Source organism: Quercus robur, chromosome 4 (assembly GCF_932294415.1).
Source record: "Quercus robur chromosome 4, dhQueRobu3.1, whole genome shotgun sequence".
Lineage (NCBI taxonomy): Eukaryota > Viridiplantae > Streptophyta > Magnoliopsida > Fagales > Fagaceae > Quercus > Quercus robur.
The window spans coordinates 36,962,204-36,989,520 of NC_065537.1; the positions used below are offsets into that span (position 1 = coordinate 36,962,204).

At 41.0% G+C, this 27,317-nt stretch overlaps 1 protein-coding gene across 1 annotated transcript; it reads left to right on the forward strand.

Moving 5' to 3' along the window:
* Window positions 1–23,462: 23,462 nt before the first annotated feature.
* Window positions 23,463–25,183, forward strand: LOC126721313 (hydroquinone glucosyltransferase). The gene has a single exon (XM_050424365.1). The coding sequence runs from the start codon at window positions 23,626–23,628 to the stop codon at window positions 25,084–25,086; it is 1,461 nt and encodes a 486-aa protein (XP_050280322.1). The 5' UTR covers window positions 23,463–23,625; the 3' UTR covers window positions 25,087–25,183.
* The last annotated feature ends 2,134 nt before the right edge of the window (window positions 25,184–27,317 follow it).

The window sequence follows — 27,317 nt, forward strand, 5'->3', positions numbered from 1 at the left end:
AATAGGATCACCTTGTTGAACTATAGTTTTCCATACCCAGGAGTGGTGTGCTTTAGGTTTGTGAACTTGCAAGGATTCTTCAGGATGGCACTTAGCTTTAAAAGTTCTAGCTAAGAGGGACTAGGGATTGTTAATAAGTCTTCAATACTATTTTTCCAACAAAGCTTGGTTCATAGGGCTGAACTTCTTAATTCCAAGACCCCCCCCCCCCCCCCCCATCTTTTAGGCTTGCAGATTTTATTCCAATTGATCAAATGAAGCTTTTTCTCTCCAAGTTCGTGACCTCAGCAAAAGGATCTCACAAAAGAATCCATCTTGTTGCAAATAGATTCAAGAACCTTAAAACAAGAGAAGGTGTATAAAGGAAGGGATTGGAGAACAGAAGAGATGAGGGTAGTTCTGCCAACCTGTGAAAAAAGCCTAGCTTTCCAACCCTGCAACTTGGAATTAAGCTTATCAATCAGAAATTGAAAATCAGCAATACGATTCCCAATCAACTTAAAATTGATACCAAGATATTTGCTGGGGTGTTGGACAAGGTTCACATTCAAACTTCTAGCTATGGATTCCTAACAATACTTAGGCATGTTTGGGGAGTAGAAAAGGTCAGATTTGGCTAAATTTATTTTTTGGCTCAAGATAGAGCAATAACAGTTCAAGATGGATTGGATATTACCTAGAGAGTTCCTATCATTCTTGAAGAAAAGAAGAGAGTCATCTACAAAAAAGAGATGAGTGAAAGGAATACCACTCCTTCCTACTCTGACTCCTTTGATCTTATTAGAGTATTTAGCCTATAGTAAAGAAACAGAGAGAATGTTAGCACACAAAAGAAAGAGATAAGGAGATAAGGGATCTCCCTGCCTTAGGCCTTGTGTTGGATGAGAGGTTGAAGTTAAACTCTCATTAACTAGAAGAGTGAATGACACAGAAGATACACACTCCATAATCCATCTTATCCATTTAGGATCAAACCTCATGGTTGTTAGGACAACTTTCAAGAAATTCCAATTGACTCTATCATAGGCTTAAGACATGTCTATTTTTAGAGCTCCAAAAGAGAATTTCTTTCCTTTCTTTTTCTTTAGGGCATCCATGATCTCATGAGCCAAAAGAATGTTATCTGAAATGTTTCTCCCCTGTATGAAAGCATTTTGGTATGGAGTTATCAAACTATCCATTACAGGTTTCAATTTATTAACCATCACTTTGGATATCACCTTATAGATCACATTGCCTAGGCTAATAGGTATGAAGTGAGAAACCTCATTAGGGAAGGGTTTTTTGGGAATAAGAACAATGTAGGAGTGGTTTAGAGGTTTAAATAAGGAATCTGAGTTGAAGAAAGCTTAGACAGCTCTTGTAACATCCTCTTTCACAATGTCCTAGAAATTGTGGAAAAAGAAAGCAGGGATGCCATCAAGACTTGGTGCTTTATGGGCTCCTATTTGAAACATAGCACACTCAATTTCAAAAACTGATATTGGTTTGTTGAGAGATAAGTTTTGCTTATCTATTAAGGTAGGGATGTTGAGATTTTAGAGCTCCTCAATAATGTTATCCACACTTCTGATATTACAATCTTCATAATTTGACTCAAAGTGAGAGTGAAGAATGTTTTCAATCTCATCAAGATTGTCAGTAATATTGCCATCCCCATCTTTTAACTAAAAAATTCTGTTTTTTGCTCTTCTTTGTTTCACTATAGTTTGAAAATACTTTGTGTTTCTATCACCATAGAGGATCCAATTATTCCTAGCTTTTTTAGCCCACTTAAGTTCCTCCTTATCAAGTAAGTCCCCAAGCTCTTCCCTCATCTGCCTCTCCTTTCTAATGTCCTCAAGAGAGTTAATGGAGTTTTGCATTTGCTGTAGTTGGTCCATTTTTGATTTAATATCAACCTCTACTTTACCAAACACTTATTTATTCCAGTTTCTGGCAACAATTTGATGTTGTTAAGTTTATTCCTCAATTTTACAGCTCTAGACCCATTAGACTGCCATTTCCAAGCCTTACTAACCATGTCCCTACAACTGGGGTGGGTGATCCACATGTGCTCAAATCTAAAGGGTTTATTTCTGAAAGGTGTTTGATGTTCAAAATCCAGGATTACAGGTCCATGGTCAGACTGGCAAAAGCTCTATCTAACCTCTCCATAACAAAAGATTCCTCCTCCCTTTTATTCATCTAGGTGAATTGTTGCCCAGTGGCCATCAAGTCACAAAGATAAAGATCACTCAACACTTGCTAAAATAACTCAGCACCAGCAATGGGGTTTTGGTGAAAAGAGAATTTTTCCTCTCTTAAGAGCACTTGGTTGAAGTCTCCAATACAAAGCCAACTAGGTTGAGCTATATCTTTTAGAGTTTTTAATTGTTGCCAAACCTCATTCCTCTTGGCTAGTTCTGGATGGCCATAAACAAAGGTAATAGATAAAGGTTTGCCCTTGTTATCTGTAGCATCTATATGTATAAGGTGTGGGGATTCATGAACCACCCTAAGATAACTCCTTTGCATCCAAGCAAGGATAATACCTCCACCTAAACCCAATCTAGGAACCTCATAGCCATCAAAAAAACCACATTTATTCCAAATATCCTTACCCTTATTACTAGCTAGACGGGTTTCCATTAAGAACATAACATCAGGATTAAAATCTTGGGCAATTTTTTGAACTTGTAGAACTGCAGAGGATTTGCCCAAACCTCTACAATTCCAACTTAGAATCCTCATGGCTGCTGGGGAAGCTGTGTACACCCATTTGGATTAAAAGGGATATGATCATCAACAGGATAAGCATAGTGTAAAACATTGCAACATGTATAACCCTTAAGGATAGCAGGGTTACCTTCATTGCCAAGGCAACTGTAGAGTAGTTTTTGACGAATGTTCCTTCCCAACCTTCCTATCTTCATGCCAAGCCTTTTCCTTGTTGATCCTCTGTTATTACTTGTAATTTCATCACACAGTAGATTTGAGTTCTGGCTCGGGTCAGAATTAAAGGTCACTGGAGATGTTGAAATTGGGTTTTGTCTTTGAGGTCCATGTTGGCATATATTTTCTAGTCATGTATCTAGACTTTAGGCTCTCACTAGACTTGATCCATAGATGTAATGGGCCTCATGTACAGTATTATCCACTGATTAAGCCCTTCTGATCTGTGGTCCTTCACTTGGGCTCCCCCCATCTTCAAAATTAAATCTAGCTCTTTCAGTGTTCCGATTTGAGTATGATAATATTTTTCCTTTGCAAGTCTAGGAACTGATTTTTAAATTCAATAACCTTCTTTTATTTTACAAATGAAAATGAATGTATTTGGCGTTTCCAAGTCTAGGAAGTGATCATCAAATGTAGTAACCCTTTTTATTTTTCAAATGAAAACGAGGTACTTTTCCCTTTCTATGTTAAGAGTTGTTCACAATTCCCCTATTATTTTTAAAACCAATCAATTTTATCCTTTATATTTAGAAAATTAGCAAATGCTTCCAATATGATACTTTTTTAGTTAAATCCAATAGAATTACAACAATAAAAAATACAATCTAAGAAAACAAAAATACAATTCTCAACTTTCTCTATTCTTTTGTGGTACACAACTAATAGTTTCTTCAAAAAAATTCATTGAATTTAACTGAGAAAGTAGAGTATTGGATCGTATTTGCTTATTCCCAGACATTGAAGGGAAAGTTAGTTGGTTTTAAAAATAAATGAGAAAATTGTAAACTACCCCAAACAGAGAGGTAGAAAGTGCTTTTCCCTCCTTTTTATTTTTGTTAATATTATGTGCATCAAGATAAGGACTAGGGGAATAAAAGGGGAGGAAAGGGGGGGGGGGGGGGGGGACTTTTTAAACCGCAGATTTTAGGGTAAATTTCATTTTGGTCCTCAAAAAATTAATTATGTCAATTTTGTCCTTAGTTTATTTATTTTTTATTTTATGAAACATGTTTCAATGTTACCCTTATTGCCACATGACTCATAGAAATTGAGTTGTCCAAAAGAATACTTACATGTTACATAATTATAATAAAACTAGGCAGTAACTTGTGCAATGCTCGGGAATGTTTAATAATTTTTTTTCATTTTAATTTTTTCTTAAATATAAAATTGATAATTATTGTAATTTTTAATAGGCATTTATTATTGTTATATATGTGTAAGGGAAACACAACATTGCAATATTCTAATGGAATGCTTAAAAATAGAATATAATCTAATTCAATTAAAATACATATATATATATATATATATATTAGAATAATGGTGTGTAAATTTATGAGGGGCAAAAACTTAGGTGGCAAAATGTTATAAAGATAACTAAAAGTCAAACAATTCTAGCTTTAATAGATTTTATATGTCTAGGTGGTATATTTTGCTATACCAGTGACTTTAGAGCATTTACATCAGTCTCAATAGAATTTTAACTAAACTAATCCAAAAAACTTTACTTATACTATTTTAACAAATACACAAATACATCATTCTCAATATCTATTTATCTACTCTATTAATTTTTTTTTCTCCAAAATAATTAATTTTTTTTTTTTAATTCTCTTCCTCACCCCTTTCCCAGCAACTCAATAGACTCCTTCCACTCTATTGGACCCTCCCTCAGCAACACCACCAAGCACCCCCCCCCCCCCCCCCGACGGTTGTCCAACAAAATCACAAAAAATAAATAAATAAACAGACCAAAACTTGCAGCCTCTCTCTCTCTCTCTCTCTCATAAAACCACTCTCTCTCAACCCAGCTCCATCACAGACAACCCAAACCAACAACCAACATCTATGAGCTCCACCACGAACCTAATTTCAACTTTTAGCACCAAACCCGATCATCGGCAAAACCCACCTTCAAGCACCAAACCCAATCATACCACCTTTAACCACTAAACATCACCAATCCTACCAATTACCAGCAGCCATTAAAACCCATCTACCACTATCATTGAATAGATTTATGGATGAGAGAGAGAGAAACCCATCCACCATCTATGCGAGGGAGTGAGAACCCATTCAACATCTTTGCAAGGGACCAAAGAGAGAGAACAAATATGATGAAAGAGAGAGAAAAGAGAGAAAGATAGATAGAGAGTAAAAGGCCAAAATTGGGAATTAAGCCCATTTTCCCAACTATATAGTTAGTAGGCACGGTCTCAAAAGTATATATTTTACTAACATCTCGAGTCTCAAAGACTCGATTTTGGCCTATAAATCGAGTCTCAAAGTCTCGGTTTCCATGGTTTGATCATGTTTGATGTGGCATTTTTTCCACATGACATCCACCTAGAAATCGAGTCTCTAAGACTCGATTTATAAGCCAAAAAAATTTTAAGTCTCAATTCTCTCATGTACAAGTCATTCCCAAAAATATCCAAAAAAAAAAAAAAAATTTAAGAAATCCTAGAAACACAACAATCCCAGCACAATGAAACACATTCGCTATTTATTCAACAATGAAACAATTTTTCTGGGTTTTTATATTTTGACTAAAAACTGAACTTGAAAACCCAAATCAGATCAGAGAGAGAAAGAATCCAAGGAGAGAGAGCTCACCTCACCTCGTCAGGTTGATGCCTAGGTCGCACGACGTGGGTTTGGTGCGGTGGTGCAGTGGTGGCATGGTTTGGCTGGATTGGGCGGCTGTGGGTTCTTTGGCTTCTGTTTGGAGTTTAGGTGGCTGTGGGTTGATACCTGGGTCGCGCAGCGTGGGTCTGGCGCAGTGGTACGGTGGTGGCGTGGTCTGGCTGGATCGGGCGGCTATGGGTACTTTGGCTTCTGGTCTGATGAGAAGGTGGGGTGGGGTGAATGGTTTGTAGTGTAAGGAGGCTGAATATGTAGGGTTAAAGGGTGGGCTTATAAATCGAGTCTTAGAGACTCGATTTCCAAGTGCTCACCATGAGGAAAAAATGTCACATCAGACGTTATCAGACCATGGAAATCGAGTCTTTGAGACTCGATTTATAGACCCTAAATCGAGTCTTTTAAACTCGAGATGTTAGTAAAAAATATAGTTTGAAAACAATGCCTACTAATTATATTGTTTGGCAAATAGTGTTAATTTCCAATTTTGGCCGAGAGTAAAACATAGTTACGCCGGAGAGAGATATGAGAGAATAAAAATATATTTTTATTACTAGTAGCGAGACTTGAGTCTCGCTGGTTGTGGCGAGCAAGTGTCTAATGTTAATTTTTTTTGTTAGTTTATTGAGACTAATTTATGGGCCTTTTGTGTGTTTTTAGCTAAAATTTTAAAATTAGGCTATTTTGACTAGTCTGATGCGAATGCTCTTAAGCCGCATAAAATGGGCATCTAACAACTACTTCTTCCTTTAGTATTTATTTTCTTCTCCCTTACCCTCTTCAAAACCGAGATAATAAAATATTCACTACCATCTCTCCACCTTCGAAATCTTTTATAACCCAATGTGGTGGCCACCATCAACAATTGCAAACCACTGCAGCCCCAAACTGTAATTCCATTATGCAAAATCATAGTCATCTAGCCCATGAGCTCAAATCAAGTGACCAAAAAAACTTGGAGAAGAAGAGGATATCACAGTAGCAATAGTAATGGTGTTATATATACTTGATAAATAAAAGGTTAAAATTTCATTTTGATCTTTACTGTCAACTCACTAATGGAAATTGGCTAAAAGTTAACCGCAAATTGAAAATAACATAGATCAAATTGACTACTACTAAATTTATAAGGACTAAATTGATAATGACTGCAAAATATAATGAACAAAATGGCATATAAAACAACACTCAAGGATGAGAAAACATAGGTAATGGAAATTCAAATTTCATTCGTTGAACAGTAGACCTCTCTCTTGTTAAAAGAAAAGAGGTACCGATTTAAAACAATTGACCTCTCTCTTGTTAAAAGAAAAGAGGTACCGATTTAAAACAATTGACCTCTCCCTCATGATTTCAAATTTTATCATCCTCATGTAAAGAAAATTGACGATTTATTTAAGTATTTTAAACTTATAATCTTATTGTGTTTAGTATAACTTATTTTTAATTATTGACTTATTTTTTTCTTTTCCCAAAAATAAATTAATTTAAAATATATTTGTATCATGAAGTAGTGAAGTTTTAAAAAATTACGCATTGGCTAGCTTAGCGAACCAATCAAGTGCATACCATAATATCAATTCAATTATGATATTACATTACCGACAATGAATCCATGTATGTGCTTATAATTTTAGAACTTACCGTCTTCGTGTAAAGAACATTAATGATGTAATTAAGGAGTGAACTCATAAAATCTTAGGGGGCATTTGGTTTGCCATGATATTATATTACAAGAATAAAGAGAGGAGACAAACACCCTGTTGAAGGCCAAAATTTCACAAGAAAACCCATTCCATGAAAAGTAAAGAAGGCCCAATTCAAGCAGCTAGAAGAATCAATATTAAAGCCCTATTTATATTCAAATTTCCAGCAAAAAGGTCATTAAAAAGTCCAGCAAAATTCAATGAAAGAACTGGGCCGGGATACCCAGAGGCTGCCAGAGGCCCGGGATCCTCAGGTAATGCAGGACAGCTACTGTAGGATTGAGACAACTCAAGAAAGGTACCACGAAATATAAGAAATGAAGAACAGAGATGTTCTTCTCAAGTACCCACTGGTGCAGCAAAGAATTAGAAAGTATAAAGCAAATATTCATGAACAATGGAGCTGTATCACAAGGAACCAAGAATGAGAAAATCATACGTAGAAGCGGCTGGAAGAGAACTTTCAACCCAGCAGTAAAAGATTCCAACTATTTGGGAATAATGACAGCAAGGAAATACAACCGACAGCTGAGTCTGAAAAGTGAGAAATCTTGAAGGAAGAGATATTGAAGGCTAGTTGCCCAAGGACGCACCGGAATGGAAAGTCAGCAAGTGACTTTTAGAGAAACAGCAATAAAAGATGAAAACTATGAGAAAAAAGGAAAGAGACCAGCCCTTGAGCAACTGTCACAACACGAGCTCTGAGGGGGCAAAAGAGAGAAATCACTAGTACCATGGAGCCCTAGAAAACACACTATAAAAGGAAGAGAAAACCCATGTTGAAAGGGGGGGGGGGATTTTCAGTAGGAAGAATATCATAACAGAGTTATTAGAACTCTGTAAAATTTAAGAAAAACAGAGGAATGTCTCTCAGTATCCTAGAAACAGCCACTATAGCACATACTTGGATTCAAAATTATTCAAACTTTGCAAGTCTTAGAGGCTTGGATAGCCATCGAAGTCTGTAATTTTTGAGCTTATTTGAACCTTGTATCACGTCTTAGTGAGCACATTTGTAATCCACAATCAAGAAAAATAATGAAATATCTCATCTTGATTTGAGGATTTCTAACAATTACTTTGCATATTTCTTTATTATATTATCTTCCTTTACTGCTTCTTGCTGCTCAATACATATATTCTTGCTTGTAAAGCTGAGTCCTTACCCAAGCAAAACCACTTAGACTTAAGTTCCAAATCCCACAAGTCTTGTGCAAAAGCACTAAGTTTGTGAGAATTGGGGCCAGGATCCTCGTGGCTGAATCATTCTCATGAAATTCATTTACATATATGTATATGTATTAATATATATATATATATATATATCCTAATCTAAGAAACTAACAATTATTTGAAGATATGTGCATTGTATAGTTGTTCTTGTGTAGGACCTATAAAGGTAAAAGGAAAGGACAAAACTCCATTGCATAACAAGCATGGAGAAAGATTGTATAGTGCAGAGAACCAGAGATTCTGGGTTCTTACAGGCCTAATATGCCTCGGGATCCCACAACAGTACGCCCGGGGTACCAAGTGAAGGAATTCTTTAAAATGTTTATACTATAAAAGATAAGCCTTAAATATTCTATTTCAATCTCTTTCTCATTGTGAATATTATGAACATCTATTTTACTTATTTGTAAGAGTAAAGGGTCATTTTATGATACTAAAACACTTATAATGGTATTTTATTGCTTAGGAGGAATCGTATTTTTGCCTTGAGGAGATTTATGTGACTTGCGCACAACTTGATTCGAAATTAGCCCCCACTTAGCTGTGGTGAACCGAGCCCAGTCCACCAAAATACAACTATTTGGCCTAGGATCCTTGGGCCTGTGTGCTAAAGAAAAAAGCACTTTCACACACCCCCTTAGAGCATTCCCATTGGGACTGCCAAATGGGATATGTAGGGATGATTTAGCATTAAAGCCCCAAAATCACCCAACATTCAGAATTGTAAACCCAAAAAAATTTATAAGTTTGCTACAGTGTTGTCCCAAATATACGAGTGTACTGTGTAGCACAATCCCAAATCCCAAATATTATTTTTTATTCCAAATCTCAAATCTTTCTCTCTCTTTGGTGTCTCTTCTCAGACTTTTGCTCTCCCTCTCTCCATAACAACCCAATCCAGACTCCTTTCTCTCATCACATCTCTCTTTAGCTCATGGTGGTGGGTATTTTCTAGCGTGGGCTTCAGCGTGGGTCAGGTGACGGTGTAGGTCGTGGCAAGGTCGTGCGTGGCAAGGTGGGTCACAGACTCACGGTGTGGATTCTAACGAGGTGGGTCATGGACTCACGGTAGAGGTGAGTGGGTTTTGATTTGGTGGTCGGCGTGGATCGTGCATGGTTGATGGGTCTCTCTCACGATGGTTGATGGGTCTCATGGTGATCGGCTTGGGGTGGAGGTTTGTTGATTGGTTGTTCGTGGGTTTAACTAGGTTTCGATATTGATGGGTCGTGGATTATTCGTGGGTGCAACGGTGGAGATCAGCGAGGTCATACGTGGTGGTCAGCATGAATCATGGCGAGATCGCGCGTGGTGGTTCTGATGGAGTTCGTGCAGCGGTGGAGATCCGTGGGTTGCTGTGAGTTGTGGTTGATTAGTGGGTTTGCTTGTGGTTGAATGAGCATGCTTTCTGTGAGAGAGAAGTGATAATAATTTTATATTATTTTATTTTAATGTGTAGTATGGTAAAATAAAAGTTGAAATGTTAGGTGTGTTGTAAAATGGTATAGTATAAATAATAAAATAGCTTTTGAGATGGTAGAATAGAATTTTTTGTAAATTCTGAATGTGAATGCTCTTAGTGTACTTGATGTACATGATAGTTTTGGTTGAAGGAGGGTTTAGCATGGCACTTTGTTTAAGGTTGTTTAACTATCGCTACATTTGAGCGCCATTAGAATGTCAGTGAAGAATAAAGAGAGGAGTCAATAAATTTATGTGGAAAATTCTCGAGCTTGGGCAAGAATGATGAGAGGACAAGATATTTATTTGGACATGCGTGTGGTTGGAAACAATGTGGGACTTTGAACTCATGTGTGGCTGAGATCAAATTGATATACTTTATTGGATTCTACCAACCGATGCACTAGGCGCATTCTTTAATAAACCATTTCTTTTAAATTATAAAATCTTGAATGGTATATTCTTTAAGCTTGTAATATGCATATTAAATTTTAAGTCAGTTGAATATTATTTATTATTTAATTCATAAAATTATTTTATATATAATTTTAAATTACAAAAACTTGAAATGTAAATATTAATTTTTTATTTTTTGAAAATTTTGTAAGTATGAAGAATATAAGAAGAAAATATAAACTAATAGTGGATTTATCAAAATTCATGTCTAATAAAAAGATAGTAAGTGGAGTTATAACCTAAGGTTACAAACAATTTTGTAGCCAAATTTTATTTTTCCATAATAGTGATATCAAAACTTTCTTAAAATAGTTTATTAACATATGCCCTAAGAGTATCCATTAATCGAACCCTACTTTATTTTCATTGGCTTTTTGGGAGAAATTACACTTTACTGTCCTAAATTATACTATAAATTACACTTTACACTTTAAACTTTTATAATGCACATTTAGCACCCTAAACTATAACCTATGTTACCCTTTACACCTTGCCAACAATTTTGTTGTTATCTTGGATGAAAAACTCAATAATGTGCGAATTATGTGACTCTTGCTTACGTGGCACCAATTCAAAACATTGAAATGAGTCTCGTGATTCGCACATGATTGGGTTATCTGTTCAGGATAACTATAGAATTGACGTCGAGGTGCAAAGTGTAACACATGTTTTGGATTAGGGCTAAATGTGCATTGTAAAAGTTTAGAGTGTAAAGTGTAATCGAGAGTATAGTTTAGGGTGATAAAATGTAATTTTTCTTCTTATTTTGATTAGAAATTGAGCCGGTTTAAAATACAATTGTACCTAAGAAAAGTGGTGTTGTAAAAAGTTGTACCTTAGCTAGATTAAAAAATAAGTTGATGTAATCATGTACGTACCTGTACCTATAGAGTTGATTCATCTCTCATATCACATTATCAATAACGAAATCATATCTTTGTTCATATCACACACTTTCCCACTGAGTTTATGCTTTTTGGGTTAAGTGTTGTCCTTATATGTTATATTAATTACTCAATTAGAAATTCTCCAAGATGTTCTCTCCCCAACAACTAGTATCAAAGTCGATGGCTCAGGGGTAAGTGCTTGTTAGTGGATTCCATCAAGTAGAACAAGGAAGACTCTCATGTCCTCTCACTCTTGGTTGAGTAAATGTTCTACTAGGTGCATGTCAAAGGCAAGTGTGCGCAAGAAAACTCCCATTTTCGCTTCAAGCATGATTGAGTAAAGGGCACACAATTGGTGCTAGTGATGTATGACACTTGGATGTCAAGAAAAAACCTTCCATTCAAGGGAGAGATTAACCAAAATTCCATAAGTGACTTGGTAAAAGATTCACACATGAATGAGAGATTTGTTGGAATCTTCTTGTGTGGTTAGCGTGGTTGATTAAGTAGTGAGGTCCCACATTGGATACAAATGAGAAGAATGAATGTTTAGTATAACATAGTTGAACTCATACCCATTAGCTTAAACATTTTGAGTAAAGTGTCGTTTCTATATGTCATATTAGCATAAGAACATACTTTTTATATTTTAAATAACACTTTTCAAAAACACTCACATCAAATTATCTAGAAAAAAAAAGTTAATAAATGCCTTAAGAGCATTAGTTAAGAAGAAAAAAAAAGTTTTTAATTTTTTTTGCAACTTTGTATATTTTCCATAAAATTTGTATCAAAACTTTTTAAAAATGATCTATATTAACAAATGCGGCACCCATTATCTAGACTTGATTATCTATTCAATTATCTAATTTATTAAAATATCAATTTTTTATTTATTTATTATAATTTTTTTTCTCACTTCACACATCATAACCATTATTTCAACATTCTCTTCTTCTCTTATTAAAAAAAAAAAAAAAAAAACCTTTTCTTTTATTCTGAAGAAAACATGAAGAATGAATAAAATATGAATATACACGGCCATTGTAGTTATATAAATTTACATAAGTATCGTAACTAAAATGAAAAATTGATCATAAATACATAACCTTACACTAATTAGGACCTGTAGTTCCACGATTTTCCTGGCCCAACTTATGTTGATTAGGTCTTGACCCAAAGCGCAACCCACAATAAATATTTGTAGAGGATGGGTCAAAGAACTTGGCCTCAGTCAACTTGTTTGGTTTTATGCATGGACAATATTGTTTGCAAAAAGAAAATAAAAACACCAGAATGGATCTTTCTCAAGTATGATTTTATTTCTTTTTTGTTCCTGATACAGTTTTTTTTTTCGTCCCCTTCTTTGAGGGACTCCACTACAATATATATTTCTCTTCTTTTCATCTCAACCATACACCTGTTAATCATCCAAGCATCCACTTGAGCACCTGTCCCATCAGACGCCCTCATCAGTCCCTTTGTGAGTTGCAGAGGCCAAGGCGGTACTGTTCAGGAGTCTTTTCCTCATTAATGCGGCCAAGAGGGTGGTTGGGGCGCAATTAATATGGTGGTAGCCTTCCATGAGATATTTTGGATTTAATTCATTTTATATGTTGGGAAGATGAGCTGAAATGACTGGGGAAAGTTCCTCGTCTGGGCTTCGTGATGTCCGAGGAGGAGTTACTCCTCGGACAGGTTTCCTTGGCGCTATTGGGATTGAGTAACGCTTCATATGAGCCTTCTCTTCGGACAGGACGCTCCTCGGCCGGGCCTGAGTTTGGAATAGCCCATCATTTTTGGGCCGGGCTCCACAATAGCCCCTCAAAACTCCGGTTTTTACCTCCCTCCGAGGGGAAAAGCGGGGTTTTGATGTTTGTGAGTGGATGGAAATAAGGAGATCGTGGGGCGCGCGTGCGGACCAGTACTTTTGACGCGCTACAATTTACGAGGCGTGGCCATTAACTTCTGGAGGCGTTATGTTCCCTTCATCCAACAGCTTGGCGTGGATCGAACGGCCATCGTTTTTTCCCGTATTTTTAGGCAGGGATGATCTTTTCTCTCTCCTCCCGGCTATATAAGACGTCAGAGGGGTTCAGTTCCTTCTTTCATCTGCATTTCACAAACCTCAAAAGACTCCAAAGAACTCCATCGAATCCCAGAGATATACGAACACTTGCGTCCGTTACGCCGTCGTAGCCATTTTTGTGAAGCGTTTCGTCCAAGAGAGATTTCCAGGTGTCCCCTTGAGCGTTTTGTGAAGGTACCAGTACATTTCGCTTTTCTCTCCGTTTCAATTCCCTCCTCGGACTCTACTTTTCTTTTCAGTCTTTACTTTCATTTCCCCAGTTCAGTTCAGATGGGTAGATTTGAAAAATTAGTAAAAACTCCAGCCGCTATGGAAGCCTTTAGGGCGAAATACCACATTCCCCCGGGGGTTGGGCTGCGGCACTGTCCTCTTGAAGGAATATTGACAGATAGAGCTGAGGGAGAAGTCGTTATCCCCATGATTGCTTTCATAGAGGGAGGGATGACACTTCCCATGCGTAGGATTACAAGGGAATACCTGTTCAACCATAGGTTGACGCCGTATCAGTGTGCCCCGAATATGTTCAAGATATTAGGCTGTGTAGACGTCTTAGACGAGCGGATGAATCTAGGCCTCACCTGGCACGATGTGGCTTATCTGTACGAATGTCACCGCCTCGGGGATGATGGGTATTATTTTAAATCCCGGAACGAGGACGTTAGGTTGATCTCTTGTCTCCCAGTATCCAATAAGACCGTGAAGAATGACTTCCTCATTGCTTCTGGGGAGTGGTTCGACGGTATTCATTGTCCAACTCGGGCAGGGAACCCAGGTGCGGCGTTTTTAGGATCGGTCCTTTTTGGGAAAGGATTTAGTATTAAGGGGTTATTATTTTTTTTCTTGTTTTGTGTGTAATTGGAAAATTTCATGGACTAACCCCACTTTTCTTGGTTGTTTGCAGACAAAGCTCACGTCGCTCCTCGGATAAGCCTTGTGAACGTGCCAGCGTTGAACTATCTTCTCAGGTCGGAGATTTACGCTACCGAGGACGGACAGTTGCGTGCGGCCCATCTGGTTTTGGGCTATCAACCTCTGAGCAGCGCTTTCCAGGCAATCGGTCACGCTATAAGGGCTGGCAGTCCGAGGCTGGCTAGGATTGATGTGTCCCAGGACGGGTTCCTAGCTCCACACGATCTGCCACCAGTAGTATTGCCTGGGGTCAGAAATCCTTACTTAGCAGAGCAGCTACCTCCGGTAAACGAGCCTGGCGCTGCTGTTTTGGTTGAAGAAGAAGCTGAATCATCTCGTCTTTCCCTTGAGGAAGAAATAGACAAGTTTTACTTCGAGGAGGAAGTTCAGCAAAATCCCTTGGTGGAGCTTTCTAATCCTGAAGCAGAGCAGGACCAACATTCTGCAGTTGGTATTCCCTCAATCGTTATCTGCTTGGACGATACTTCAGACGAAGAGGTAGAGCCCATGGCAGGAAAAGGAAAGACTCTAAAGGAACTGATGTCCTCCTGAGGGAAAGGTCAGTCAGCGAAGGGTCAGTTATCGAAGGGACCAACTCCATCACAGGCCAAAACCCTTCCCCCTGTGGCCCCTCAGGGTGTCTCGGACCCTGGCCTTAAGGTTAATCCGGACCTGAAGAAGAAAAGGCCGATTGACACTTCTGAAGAAGGTGAGGTGATTGCCCAGTCGACCAAGCAGCAAAAGACCAGGCGGGCGCCAAGGAGCAGAAGGGGTAACTCCTCGGAGAGCCGGGATGAGGAGAACCTTGCTGAAGTGCGCGCTGCCCCTCGTGCATGGAACCCTAAGTTGGAACTGGATGGGGTGGCCATCCTTTCCAATGCTTCGGTCCGAGAGTATAACCGAGGCCGAGCAGGGTACGTGGCTGATGCCTTAGAGCAACCCCTACTCCTTCCTCGGGACATGGAGGCTTATAGGCGGTTCTCTCAGCACGAGCTCTTCCTATCCCTAAAAAGGGATCTCGCGTTGGTAAGTAATCCTTTTACTGTTTTATTAATTTACCTATCCCTGTTAGATTTCTTTAACACTCTTGTTTCGTTCGTAGATTACCCAGCAGGTGTTCGTGGCTGATGAGTTTTGCTGCGATAGCCGTAGTCGGGTTGAGGCTGAGACCCAGGCTCGGGCGGAGATGGAGAAAGCCTTAGGGTCCCTCAAGCACGAGCACCTTAAACTCACGGACAAGTTCAAGGTGTCGGAGAACCGGCGCAAAAGTGCAGAGGCTGGTTTAAAGAGTGCTGAGACCCAGGCGGAGGACCAGCGCAAAGATCTGTACACGACGCAGCTTAACCTAGTCACCGAGAGGCAGGCAGTGCAGGATCTCAAGATTGCCCTGCAAAAAGTAGAGGATGAGCTGAAGCGGGTAAAGGAGGAGGCCCAGCTGATCCGAGAGGCTACAGAGGCCGAGAAGAATGCTGCTCGCCAGCTCGGGGCTGAAGAGACGGAGGCCAGGTTGTCTGAGGAGATTCCCGAGGTATACAGGGAGTACTGCGGCATTTCATGGGCTCATGCTCTCGACGCTGCAGGAGTTCCTGCGGATTCGGCACTAAGACTGCCCGAGAGCATCTTCTATCCTCGGGAGATCCGTGTGAATCCTGAAGACGCTCAAGTGGCTTCAGAGCAGGAACTGGCGGTGCCTGATGCCGTCCTTGTGCCTGATATGACGGAGGATCCCGCCGCAGACTCTACCATCGAGGTTCCTCTTCCTCAGCCCGAGCAGAAAGAAGATCCTCCTGCTCAAGCTTAGCCTTTTAGGCTTTCAATCTCTGTGAATAGTTTTTATTTTTTATTTTATTTTATTTTATTTTATTATTATTTTTTTTTAAATGAGAGTTATCCTACTTTTCCCGTTTTTGTAAGGACCTCTCTTTCTAATGTGCTCGGAATATTAATATAAAATGTTCGTTTTGCTTACTACGGATGTGTGTCAGTATCGCTCTTCTTTATTTTAAACATTTGCAACAATGTAGACACAGGTCATCGGTCAAAACAAAAATGGGTTTTTGGCGCTGCGCATTTGACGACTGCGATGGTGCTAAACTGCGCGCACGCATTAAAATGATTTCCTTTAAGTAATAATCTCCCAATTTATCACAAGTAATAATTTTCCCAAAAGTCTGTGGTCCGAGGATCCATGCAGGACTTAGGTTCTGCTTAAAACTATGAATTGTCATGAGTAATAATTTCCCCAAAGTCTGTGGTCCGAGGAGCCATGCAGGACTTAGGTTCTGTTTAAAACTATGAACTATCATGAGTAATAATTTCCCCAAAAGTCTGTGGTCCGAGGAGCCATGCAGGACTTAGGTTCTGTTTAAAACTTATAAATAGTTGGCTTAAGTATTAATTTCCCCTAAGTCTGTGGTCCGAGGAGCCATGCAGGACTTAGGTTCTGTTTAAAACTTATAAATAGTTGTAATGTAGACTGGCAAGCGGTGAATAGTCATAAAAGAAAACGTATGCTAAGCCATTCTTATTAATAATAATACCTCCTGAGGTTATTTACATTCCATGGTCGTGGTACAGCTTTTTCATCCAAATCTTCTAGGTAGTAGGCGCCTATTCCGGCCACGGCTGTGACACGGTATGGTCCCTCCCAATTGGGCCCCAACTTGCCCCAAGAGGGGTTCTTTGCGCTGCCAAGAATTTTCCTCATCACGAGATCACCTGGACCCAGAGGCCGCAATTTGACGTTAGCATCATACCCTTATCTCAGCTTCTGGTGATAATAGGCCATGTGAATCATGGCCTTTTCCCTTCTTTCCTCGACTAGGTCCAGACTTCTTCCTAGCAACTCATCGTTATCGCTTGGGGTAAACGAGCTAGACCTCAACGTGGGGAAATTGTTCTCGATCGAAAGCACGACCTCAGCCCCATAAGTCATTGAGAAGGGGGTTTCACCGGTTGAACGCCGAGGCGTTGTCCGATAAGTCCACAAGACGTGCGGTAGTTCTTCTACCCATCTCCCCTTTGACTCATCTAGTCTTTTCTTCAATCCGTTCACTATGACCTTGTTTACGGCCTCGACTTGCCCATTTCCTTGGGGGTATGCAGGGGTGGAATATCGATTAATGATCCCAAACTCACGGCAATACTCCCTAAAATTCTTGCTGTCAAACTGAAGACCATTGTCGGAAATGAGTGTTCTCGGAGTTCCGAAGCGGGTGATAATGTTCTTCCAGATGAATTTCTGGGCGTCCACGTCCCTGATGTTGGCCAAAGGTTCAGCCTCCACCCATTTAGTGAAGTAATCGGTTCCGACTATTATGTATCGCTTGTTCCCCGCAGCCTTGGGGAAAGGCCCGACAATATCAAGACCCCATTGCGTGAACAGCCATGGACTGGAGAGTGGGTTGAGAACCCCTCCGGGTTGGTGGATATTCGGGGCTAATCTTTGGCACTGATCGCACTTCTTAGCGTATTCCTGGGCCTGTCTCTGCATGTTCGGCCACCAGTATCCTTGGGTGAGTGCCCTATGCGCCAGCGATCTTCCTCCGGTGTGACTTCCACATACTCCCTCATGCAACTCCTCAAGAAGAGACTCGGACTCTTCTGGATGTACGCAGAGTAAGTACGGTCCAGAGTAGGAGCGCCGATAAAGTTTGCGGTCCTCTGATAGCCAAAAACGAGGAGCATTTCTACGTATCTTCTCGGCTTCTAGTTTTTCATCCGGTAGGATATCGTCTTGGAGGAAATTCCTTATGGGGTCCATCCAACTGGGGCTCTGTCTAATTTGATGGACTTGGGTCGGGTTTCCGCTGATGGGACTGGCCTTGACTAGATCTTCGACTAGGATCATTCGTGGCAAATTACGTGCCGAGGACGTGGCAAGAGTGGCCAGCGAGTCTGCATGAGTGTTTACGCTCCTGGAGATGTGCGTCAGACTGAAGGATTCAAAACTCGTCTGTAGTCGTTTGACTTGTCCCAAATACTCTTGCATCCTGGTATCTCGAGCTTCTAGCTCTCCCATCACTTGTCCGACCACTAATCTGGAGTCCGAGAAGGCTTCTATTACTCTTCCACCCAATCTTTGAACCATTGCCATTCCTTGAAGTAAGGCTTCGTATTCGGCTTCATTGTTCGTAGTCGAGAATCCGAGTCTTAATGATTTTTCAAAGACAGCGCCGTCCGGCGATATTAAAACTATCCCAACTCCTGATCCTCTCTGGTTGGCCGCGCCATCCACGTAGACCTTCCAATGCATGGTCTCCCCGGCTGAAACTGCGCCAACCAGTTTTCCTCCCAGGTCTTTCTTCTCGGTCATCGTTTCTATAGAGGGCTCAGCAAACTCCGCTACCAAGTCTGAGAGGACCTGTCCTTTGACGGAGGGTCTGGGCATATATTTGATATCAAAAGCCCCCAAAAGAGCACTCCACATGGCGATCCTTCCTGTGTAGTCAGCGCTTCGAAGCACGGCTCGAAGGGGAAGCTGAGTCAGAACGATGACCGTATGCGCCTGAAAGTAATGAGGAAGCTTCCGGGTTGCATGCACTATCGCCAGAATCGCCTTTTCTAAGGGTAGGTATCGCACCTCGGCCTCATGTAGTGATTTGCTCACATAGTACACCAGTCGCTGCACCCCATTATCATCCCGTATTAGTACCAAGCTTACGGCGTGGGGAGCTACGGCGATGTAGGCAAACAACACCTCGTCTGCCTCCGGACTGAACATGATGGGTGGTCGGAACAGGTAGTCCTTAAGCTGTTGGAAAGCCTGAACGCAATCCTCCGACCATTTAAACTCTTTCCACTTGTTTATCAGGAGGTAAAAAGGCCGACATCGATCCGCCGATCGCGATATGAACCGGTTTAATGCCGCAATCATGCCAGTGAGCTTCTGCACCTCCTTCGGGTTCCGAGGAGTCTGTAGACTGTTAATGGCTTTGATTTGGTCGGGACTTACTTCTATTCCCCTATGGGTGACCATGTACCCTAGGAATTTCCCAGACCCGACCCCGAATGAACATTTGGAGGCATTCAGCCGCAACCGATGCTCCCTTAAGATAGCGAAGACTGCTCCAAGGTCTTTCACGTGCTCGGACACCCTTTTACTCTTCACAACCATATCGTCTATATACACCTCAATGATCTTGCCCAGTTGTGGCTCGAACATCCGAGTCATCATCCTTTGGTAGGTTGAGCCCGCGTTCTTTAGCCCGAATGACATCACCTTATAATGATAATTTCCGATGGGCGTCATGAAAGCCGTTTTCTCTTGGTCCTCTAGCGCAAGGGGTATCTGATGATAGCCCTGGAAGGCGTCCAGGAAGCTCATTCGGGGGTGCCCCACGGTTGCATCCACCAATCGATCGATTTTGGGTAGAGGGAATGGGTCCTTGGGGCACGCCTTGTTCAGGTCCGTGAAGTCCACGCAGACCCTCCACTTCCCCGTCTTCTTCCTTACCACCACTGTGTTCGCCAACCATTCGGGATAAAAGACCTCTTTGATAGCCCCTACTCTTTTCAACCTGGCCACCTCGTCTCTTACGGTGCTAGCGTGTTCCTTTGAAGGGCGTCGGGGTGGCTGCTTCCTCAGAGTGGAAGAGGGGTTGACGTTCAGGTGGTGGCAGATGAGGCTAGGATCAACTCCCGGTGCATCGTAGGCGTCCCAAGCGAATACGTCGACATTCTCTCTGAGAAATCTGACCAGTTCCTCCTTTTCTTGAGAGGGCAATTCAGAGTCGACCTGAAAGAACTTCTCCGGGTCATTGCTGACAGCAACCTTATCTAAACCTTCACACCTTATCTCCTCGGCCAGCCCCTCGTCTTGCTTTGCCGAGGAGGCTGGTTGCTATAAGCTCTTTGGGACCGAGGACTCGACCAAGGGCCGATGTAAAATGGCGGCCACCACACACTTCCTGGCCATGGCCTGATCTCCTCGGATCTCTTCCACTCGTCCTCTGGATGGGTATTTTACTTTTTGGTGAAGTGTGGAGGTCACGGCCTCTAGGCTGTGGATCCATGGCCTTGCAACTATCGCGGTGTAGGGTGAATAAGCGTCGACCACGATAAAATTCACCTCCACCACTTCCGCCCCAGTCTGTACGGGCAGTCGAATTTTCCCCTTTGGTGTAACAATCTTCCCCTCGAAGCTAAGAAGGGGGGAGTCATAAGCTGTCAAATCTTCCGGCTTCAAGTTCAGCCCCTTGTATAGGTCGGGGTACATTATCTCCACCGCACTTCCAGAGTCTACTAACACCCTTTTCACATCGAAACCCCCAATCCGCAAGGTGCCCACCAAGGCATCATCGTGAGGTTGAATTGTTCCTCTCTTATCCTCATCCGATAATCCCAGTATCAAAGAGCTTCCCTTTTTTAACTTTTTGGGCTCCCTTTGCCTGCCCTCGGAGGGAAGGCGATCCACGGCTAATACCCTGGGGATGGGTGGCCCAGTTCTTCCCGGTGCAGCGAGGATGACATGTATCGTCCCGGTGGGGGGTCTTAAAGACACGTCCCTTCGAGGTTCTTATGTTGCTTGGCCGGGATGGCCGCTCAATGGGTGCAACAGGTGACGTAGCTTTCCTTCTCGGACCAATTGATCCAGGTGATTCCACAGATTCCTGCAGTCCTCAGTAGTATGCCCGTGGTCCTGATGATAGTGGCAATACAAGTTCTGATTACGTTTGGCAGGGTCTCCAGCCATCTTTCCCAACCATCTGAAATAGGGTTCATCCCTTACTTTCTCCAGTACTTGTTGTACCGGCTCTCTGAATACGGCATTCACTGTTTGCGGGTTGCTCTGCCCAGCCTATTGCGGAAAATCTCTCCTCGGCTGACCAGGATTGTGACGGTCCGTCCTGAAATCATTTGCTTTAAAGGGGATAACCTTCTCCTTTCCCTTCCCTTGCAGCTGATCCTCCTCCACTCTTTTGTACTTGTCGATCCTATCCATTAGCTGTTGGACGTCAGTAACTGGTTTTCCAGTTAGGGATTTCCTTAAGCCATGCCCGGTGGGGAGGCCGCTTTTGAACGTGCTGATAGCAACATTATCATGGTTGTCATCTAAATCGTTATACACCTCCCAATACCTATCCGAGTACGCTTTCAGGGTTTCTCCTTCGTGCATGGATAAGGACAGTAGCGAACTGAGAGGTCGAGGGACTCTGGTGTTTGTAATGAAACGGGAGCAAAAAGCTTGAGTGAGCTGCTTGTAGGAGCCTACGGAGTTTGTCTTCAGGCTGTTGAACCACCTCATTGCCATCGATCTCAAGCTGGAGGGGAAGATTTTGCACATTAGGGCCTCGTTCTGCGAATAAATCGCCATTTTTTGGTTAAACTGACTCACGTGCTCCACCGGGTCTGCTTTGCCGTGATAGATGGCGAACACCGGTTGGTTGAAGCGTCTTGGCAGCTTAGCCCCTTCGATTCTATTCGTGAAGGGTGACCTTGAGACCTGATCCAACGCCTTCTTCATGGCGTCGCTCCCCGAACCTTTGCTGGACGGGCGCTCATACTTCCGTACAGGGCATGGTTCCTTTTCGTAGGAAAAGGTTTCACTTGGGGGGGTCCTTGACCTTTGTCTATAACTCACGTCTTCCGCGTTAGAAGACTCGCCTGAGTCAGAGGGAGATCGTCTTCGCTGCGCACGTCGTAACTTCCTTTTTAGGTCATCTATCTCTCGTTGCATGGCCTGGTGACTATTTCGCTTCTGAGACACGTGACTTCCTATCTGAGTGTGACTCTGGCTCGTCCGGGTGGTATGCACACTCCCCTCACGATTCCCCCTGCCGCCTGGGTTGGTTGGGTTATTTTGCCTCTGGGACTCGGCGGGTCGTGTCCGTTGGGAGTTAGCTTGGTGAGGATCCTCCTGGTGCGGATCTAGTTCTTCCATGCTCGACCGTTGCACTAGCTGATGCCTTAGCTCTTCCCACAGACGGCGCCAATTCACATAGTAGTGGTAGAGGCGTGCCTTGCTCTCTGGAGAGGCAACAAAACCGTGCGGGTGTCAAGGGTGTCAAGCCTCAAAGAGGTGAAAATCCCGAAAAATCCCCAAAGCGGACAATAACTGGAGATGGGCACTGCCCTCAAAAGCGCCTTTTTGTGGGAACACAATATTTTGTCCGCTTTGGGGATTTTCACCTCACCTCAGGCCAAGGGCTTGCCTTGTAGCCGATATTGGATTTTTGGCTTGACACCCGCACGGCTTTGTCCTCTTAGTGAGTGTGGGCATGCTCATTGTGCAAGAGTCCCACATCGCTTAGAGAAGCGCTCCCCCTATGCCTTATAAATGTGTAGTAGTGGTACCCTATTGCCTTGAGCACAAGCTTATAAGGCATAGGGGGAGCGCTTCTCTAAGCGATGTGGGACTCTTGCACAATGAGCATGCCCACACTCACTAAGAGGACAAAGCCGTGCGGGTGTCAAGCCAAAAATCCAATATCGGCTACAAGGCAAGCCCTTGGCCTGAGGTGAGGTGAAAATCCCTAAAGCGGACAAAATATTGTGTTCCCACAGGACCCATTTGTTATTATTGTTTAAACAACAATTTTCAGTATTTAAACAACATTACACATATTTTCATATACTTTTTCACCAACACGTAGAGCCTATTTGGTAAGATATTTCTAATAACGTTGTTTGTATTTTTTGAAAATACATATGGGTGAAAAGTGTGTGAAAATACATGTAATGTTGTTTAAGTATTGAAAACGATTATTTAAACAACAGCAACAAATAAACTCATATTTTTAAAAAATATAAATAATGTTACTAAAATAACATTACTAAACGAAACCTAATATGGGTGGTTTTTGAAGTGGGTTGGCCAAAATTTTGTATATATTGAAATAATAGTTCTAAAAAATAAAAAACATCCCATTCGAATTTCGAACACCAAACAAGCGAGACATGGCGATGATTGTTGATAACATAAGCCTTACGTTTGAACTGACATCATCACCACTTGTACGATTACGCTTACGCCCATAACCTCTAGAAATTCCCGTCACAGTTACCCCACTTCCCGTCACACACACACACACACACACACACAACTAGTCAAATTCGATTCCATTTTCCATATTCAATTCCATAAGCACCAACTAGCGAATAATCAAACACTACAAAACAAACATACAAGCCGCCCCCCCAACTATATATCCATCATCCTTCTACACAAACCCCAACAGAATCAAAATGCAAAACCCAAAAAGCCTCTCATAATAAAGCATCCCCATTTTTCTCTCTCAATAATTTTGCGTAGTTTCCTTTCTTTCTTTCTATCTATCTATTCTAACACCAAATTAAGGTACCATGGAACAACCAAAAGGTCCACAACTACAAACACAAGCACCCCAACCCCATGTAGCTATTCTACCTAGTCCTGGGATGGGACACCTAATCCCACTAGTTGGGTTCGCCAAGAGACTTGTCCAACGCCACCAAAACTTCACCATCACCTTCATTGTTCCCACTGATGGACCTCCCTCCACAGCTCAAAAGTCTGTCCTAGATGCTCTCCCTAGTTCCATGAACTACACCTTTCTCCCACCTGTTAATTTGGATGATCAACCCGAAGGCACACAGATTGAGCCTCTAATTTCTCTCACTGTGGCTCGCTCTCTTCCTTCTTTGCGCCAACTATTTAAGTCGTTAACTCTAACTGAGACTTGTGCAAGTACCAAGTTAGTGGCTTTGGTTGTAGATCTTTTTGGTACTGAAGCCTTTGATGTTGCTAGAGAATTTAATGTCTTGCCTTATGTTTTCTTTCCCTCCACAGCCATGGCTTTGTCTTTATTCCTTTATCTACCAAAGCTAGATGAAATGGTTTCTTGTGAGTATAGAGACCATCCTGAGCTGATTAGAATTCCTGGGTGTATTCCAATTCATGGTAAAGATTTGTTAGACCCAGTTCAAGCTAGGAAGAACGAGGCTTACAAGTGGGTTCTTCACCACGCAAAAAGGTACGCTTTGGCTGAAGGAGTCATGGTCAATAGCTTTATGGAGTTGGAACCAGGTGCCATTAAATCTTTGCAAGTTGAAGAACCAGGTAAGCCGAAAATTTACCCTGTTGGGCCTCTTGTGAATATGGGTTCAACTAGAAAAGTTGATGGGTCTGGGTCTGAGTGTCTGACATGGTTGGATGGACAGCCACATGGTTCTGTGTTATTTGTTTCTTTTGGAAGTGGTGGGACTCTCTCTTATGATCAGATCAACGAGTTGGCTTTGGGGTTGGAAATGAGTGAACAAAGATTTTTATGGGTTGTGAGGAGCCCAAATGATAAGGTTGCTAATGCCAACTTTTTTAGTGTCCAAAGTCAGAAAGACCCTTTTGATTTCTTGCCAAAAGGGTTTCTGGAAAGGACCAAAGGGAGGGGTCTAGTGGTACCATCTTGGGCACCACAAGCTGAAGTACTGAGCCATGGCTCAACTGGTGGGTTCCTTACGCACTGTGGTTGGAATTCTATCCTTGAAAGTGTTGTCAATGGTATACCACTTATTGTTTGGCCGCTCTATGCTGAGCAAAAAATGAATGCAGTTATGCTAACTGAGGACATAAAGGTGGCATTGAGAGCAAAGCCTAGTGAAAATGGGCTTGTAAAACGAGAGGAGATTGCCAAAGTGAGCAAGGCTTTGTTGGAAGGCGAAGAAGGAAAGAAGCTCAGGAACCAAATGAAGGACCTAAAGGACGCAGCAGCAAGGAATCTGAGTGAAGATGGGGCTTCTACAAAGGCACTTTCTGAGTTGGCTCTCAAGTGGAACAACACAAAGTAACTTATTTTAGAATTGCAATTATTTTCTTTTTAAGGTCTATAGCCCATGATTGTATAATACTTGCTTGCTTTATTAATCTAGAGTTGCTTTTCATACAGCCATCGCTTTCACTTCCCATTATTTTTCTTTTGAGCTATACAACTTTTTCACAATTTTATTTCAAACTTTTTTTTATTCAGAGTCTAATACTTACATCATTTCTGTTATTACAAAAAAGTAATGTCAATTATTGTGCAAAAAGCTACCATTCCCTAAACATTATATATATAAAAGTTGGTGCACTGGGTGTCGCCACGGCATTGCATAGAGTTATGCAGTATCATGCCACAAGTTGCCTATTTGGCGAGTTATAAGAGGTGGAAAGGCGTTTCTACATGGACCCGTCATCACTTCTTCACCACTCACAATCATCATATGGACAAGTTGTGGTACAAATTGTGCCACAAATTGTGGCACTAGCATGACCCAATTGCATATAATATACCATCTACTCAAGCCAAAATGGGGTGGGTCCAACTACTTCGAACTTTCCTTTTCTCATCATAAAGTGTGTGTCACTTAGCCAGAACGATTAGGTGGCTCGGCATTGACGTTAAGGCCATTTAGTGGATATAATTTTCATAAATCAATGGAAAAGTAAGAGGTATTAAACAATGGAGTGGCTTTCCTGCAATTCCATTTTCCAAAAGTCCAAGCGGTATGCATGCAGCTGAGGTCGTTTTCCTTCTGGATAAATCTCAATTCTTGAAACACAAGGGTTTTTTTTTTTTTTTTTTTTTAAGTAAAAGTTTAATGTGCCTTACTTGATTGTGTTTTCTAAAATATGCTTTCTGAGAATTAAAAGAACAAAAAAACACATCTTCAATAAAAAGAGAATAAAAAATTTATAGTTACAGGGGAGACTTGAACCTTGGAAAACTTCCATAGAAACACCAAGAAAATACAAGTTGAATTATAATACTCCCCCCAAGAGGGAGAAAAATACAATGCTAAAAACCATTGTTTTGATATTTCTAAAAACATGTTTATTTTAATTATTATTGAAAGATTTTGTTATTTGGGGCTGCACTTTTTAGATGATGGAACTATAGAGACAAGGAAGAAACCAAATACAATTCCTATTGACTAAGATCAAGCAGGGATAAAGCCATATCATTGGTGACATCAAATACTTAAGAGATGAAAGTGAACTTAGAATTGATCTTATTGCATGCTAAATTTTAGTTAGAAGAGGACTCTTATAGTGCTTGGGATACTATGCTTCATAAGTACAATAATTGTCACCATTATTGGCTTCAATGAATACTTGAAGTGAAAGAGACACGGACTAAAGCATATGTCAAGATGTTCTTTTCTGCCAAAATGACTAGAAACAATAGAGTGAAAGTTTAAACTACAATATTAGGGTTTTTTTTATAGAGAGCTTCAACTTATGACATCCGCTTTTGATGATAACTCTTTATCATTAAACCAAGACATCAATCAGTTTTTGATATAAGTAGAGATTAAACCTCAAATCTCTTATACAACTATTAGAGACTTTACTAGTTAACTTAATCGGAACCTACATAATATTAGGATTATTTCCAATTAGATTATGAAATTGTAACATTCTTCACACATTTTCTATTATTATTTAACGCTAAAAAATAAGGAGCTCCAAGTACGGTCATGGATTCAACCTACTAACCTGACAAACCAAACTCATCCCTACGCTTTGGGTTGGTTATACATGGGCTGATAGGTTGTTTTCCATATATTTTTAAAACTTGGGTTGGGTCAATGTGCAAGTTGTGGTTAATCAATATTCAACCCAAATAACCTTACGTGATCCACACTATTAATAGTTTAGATAGAACATTTTTTTTAAAGGTTTTAGGATTTGGTTTAATTATTTTTAGTTCTATTTATTTTGGTATTTTAAGATTTTTTTTTTTTTTAATGAAATTGGAATAGTAGATCCAAATGTGTAAATTGTAATAAGTTATTATATGATAAGCTTAATGTGGTGCCCAAATCCAAGAGTGCCGCTTAGTTCCGTTATTGTTGTACATTGTTGTTTGTTTTCCTTTATTCTCTCTCTTTCTTTTTTCTTTCTTTTTAAAATTTTTTTTTTTTTTACATTATTTCCTGTTTCTCACTTCAGTTTCCAAAAGGTTTCAACTCGACCTAAACGTCGTATAGGTTTGGGATCTTAATTTCATCTTACGCTCTGAGATTTTCGTGCACTA

Excerpts from the sequence above, each read along its gene's own strand:
- LOC126721313 (XM_050424365.1), top strand. The coding sequence starts at position 23,626 with ATGGAACAACCAAAAGGTCCACAACTACAAACACAAGCACCCCAACCC.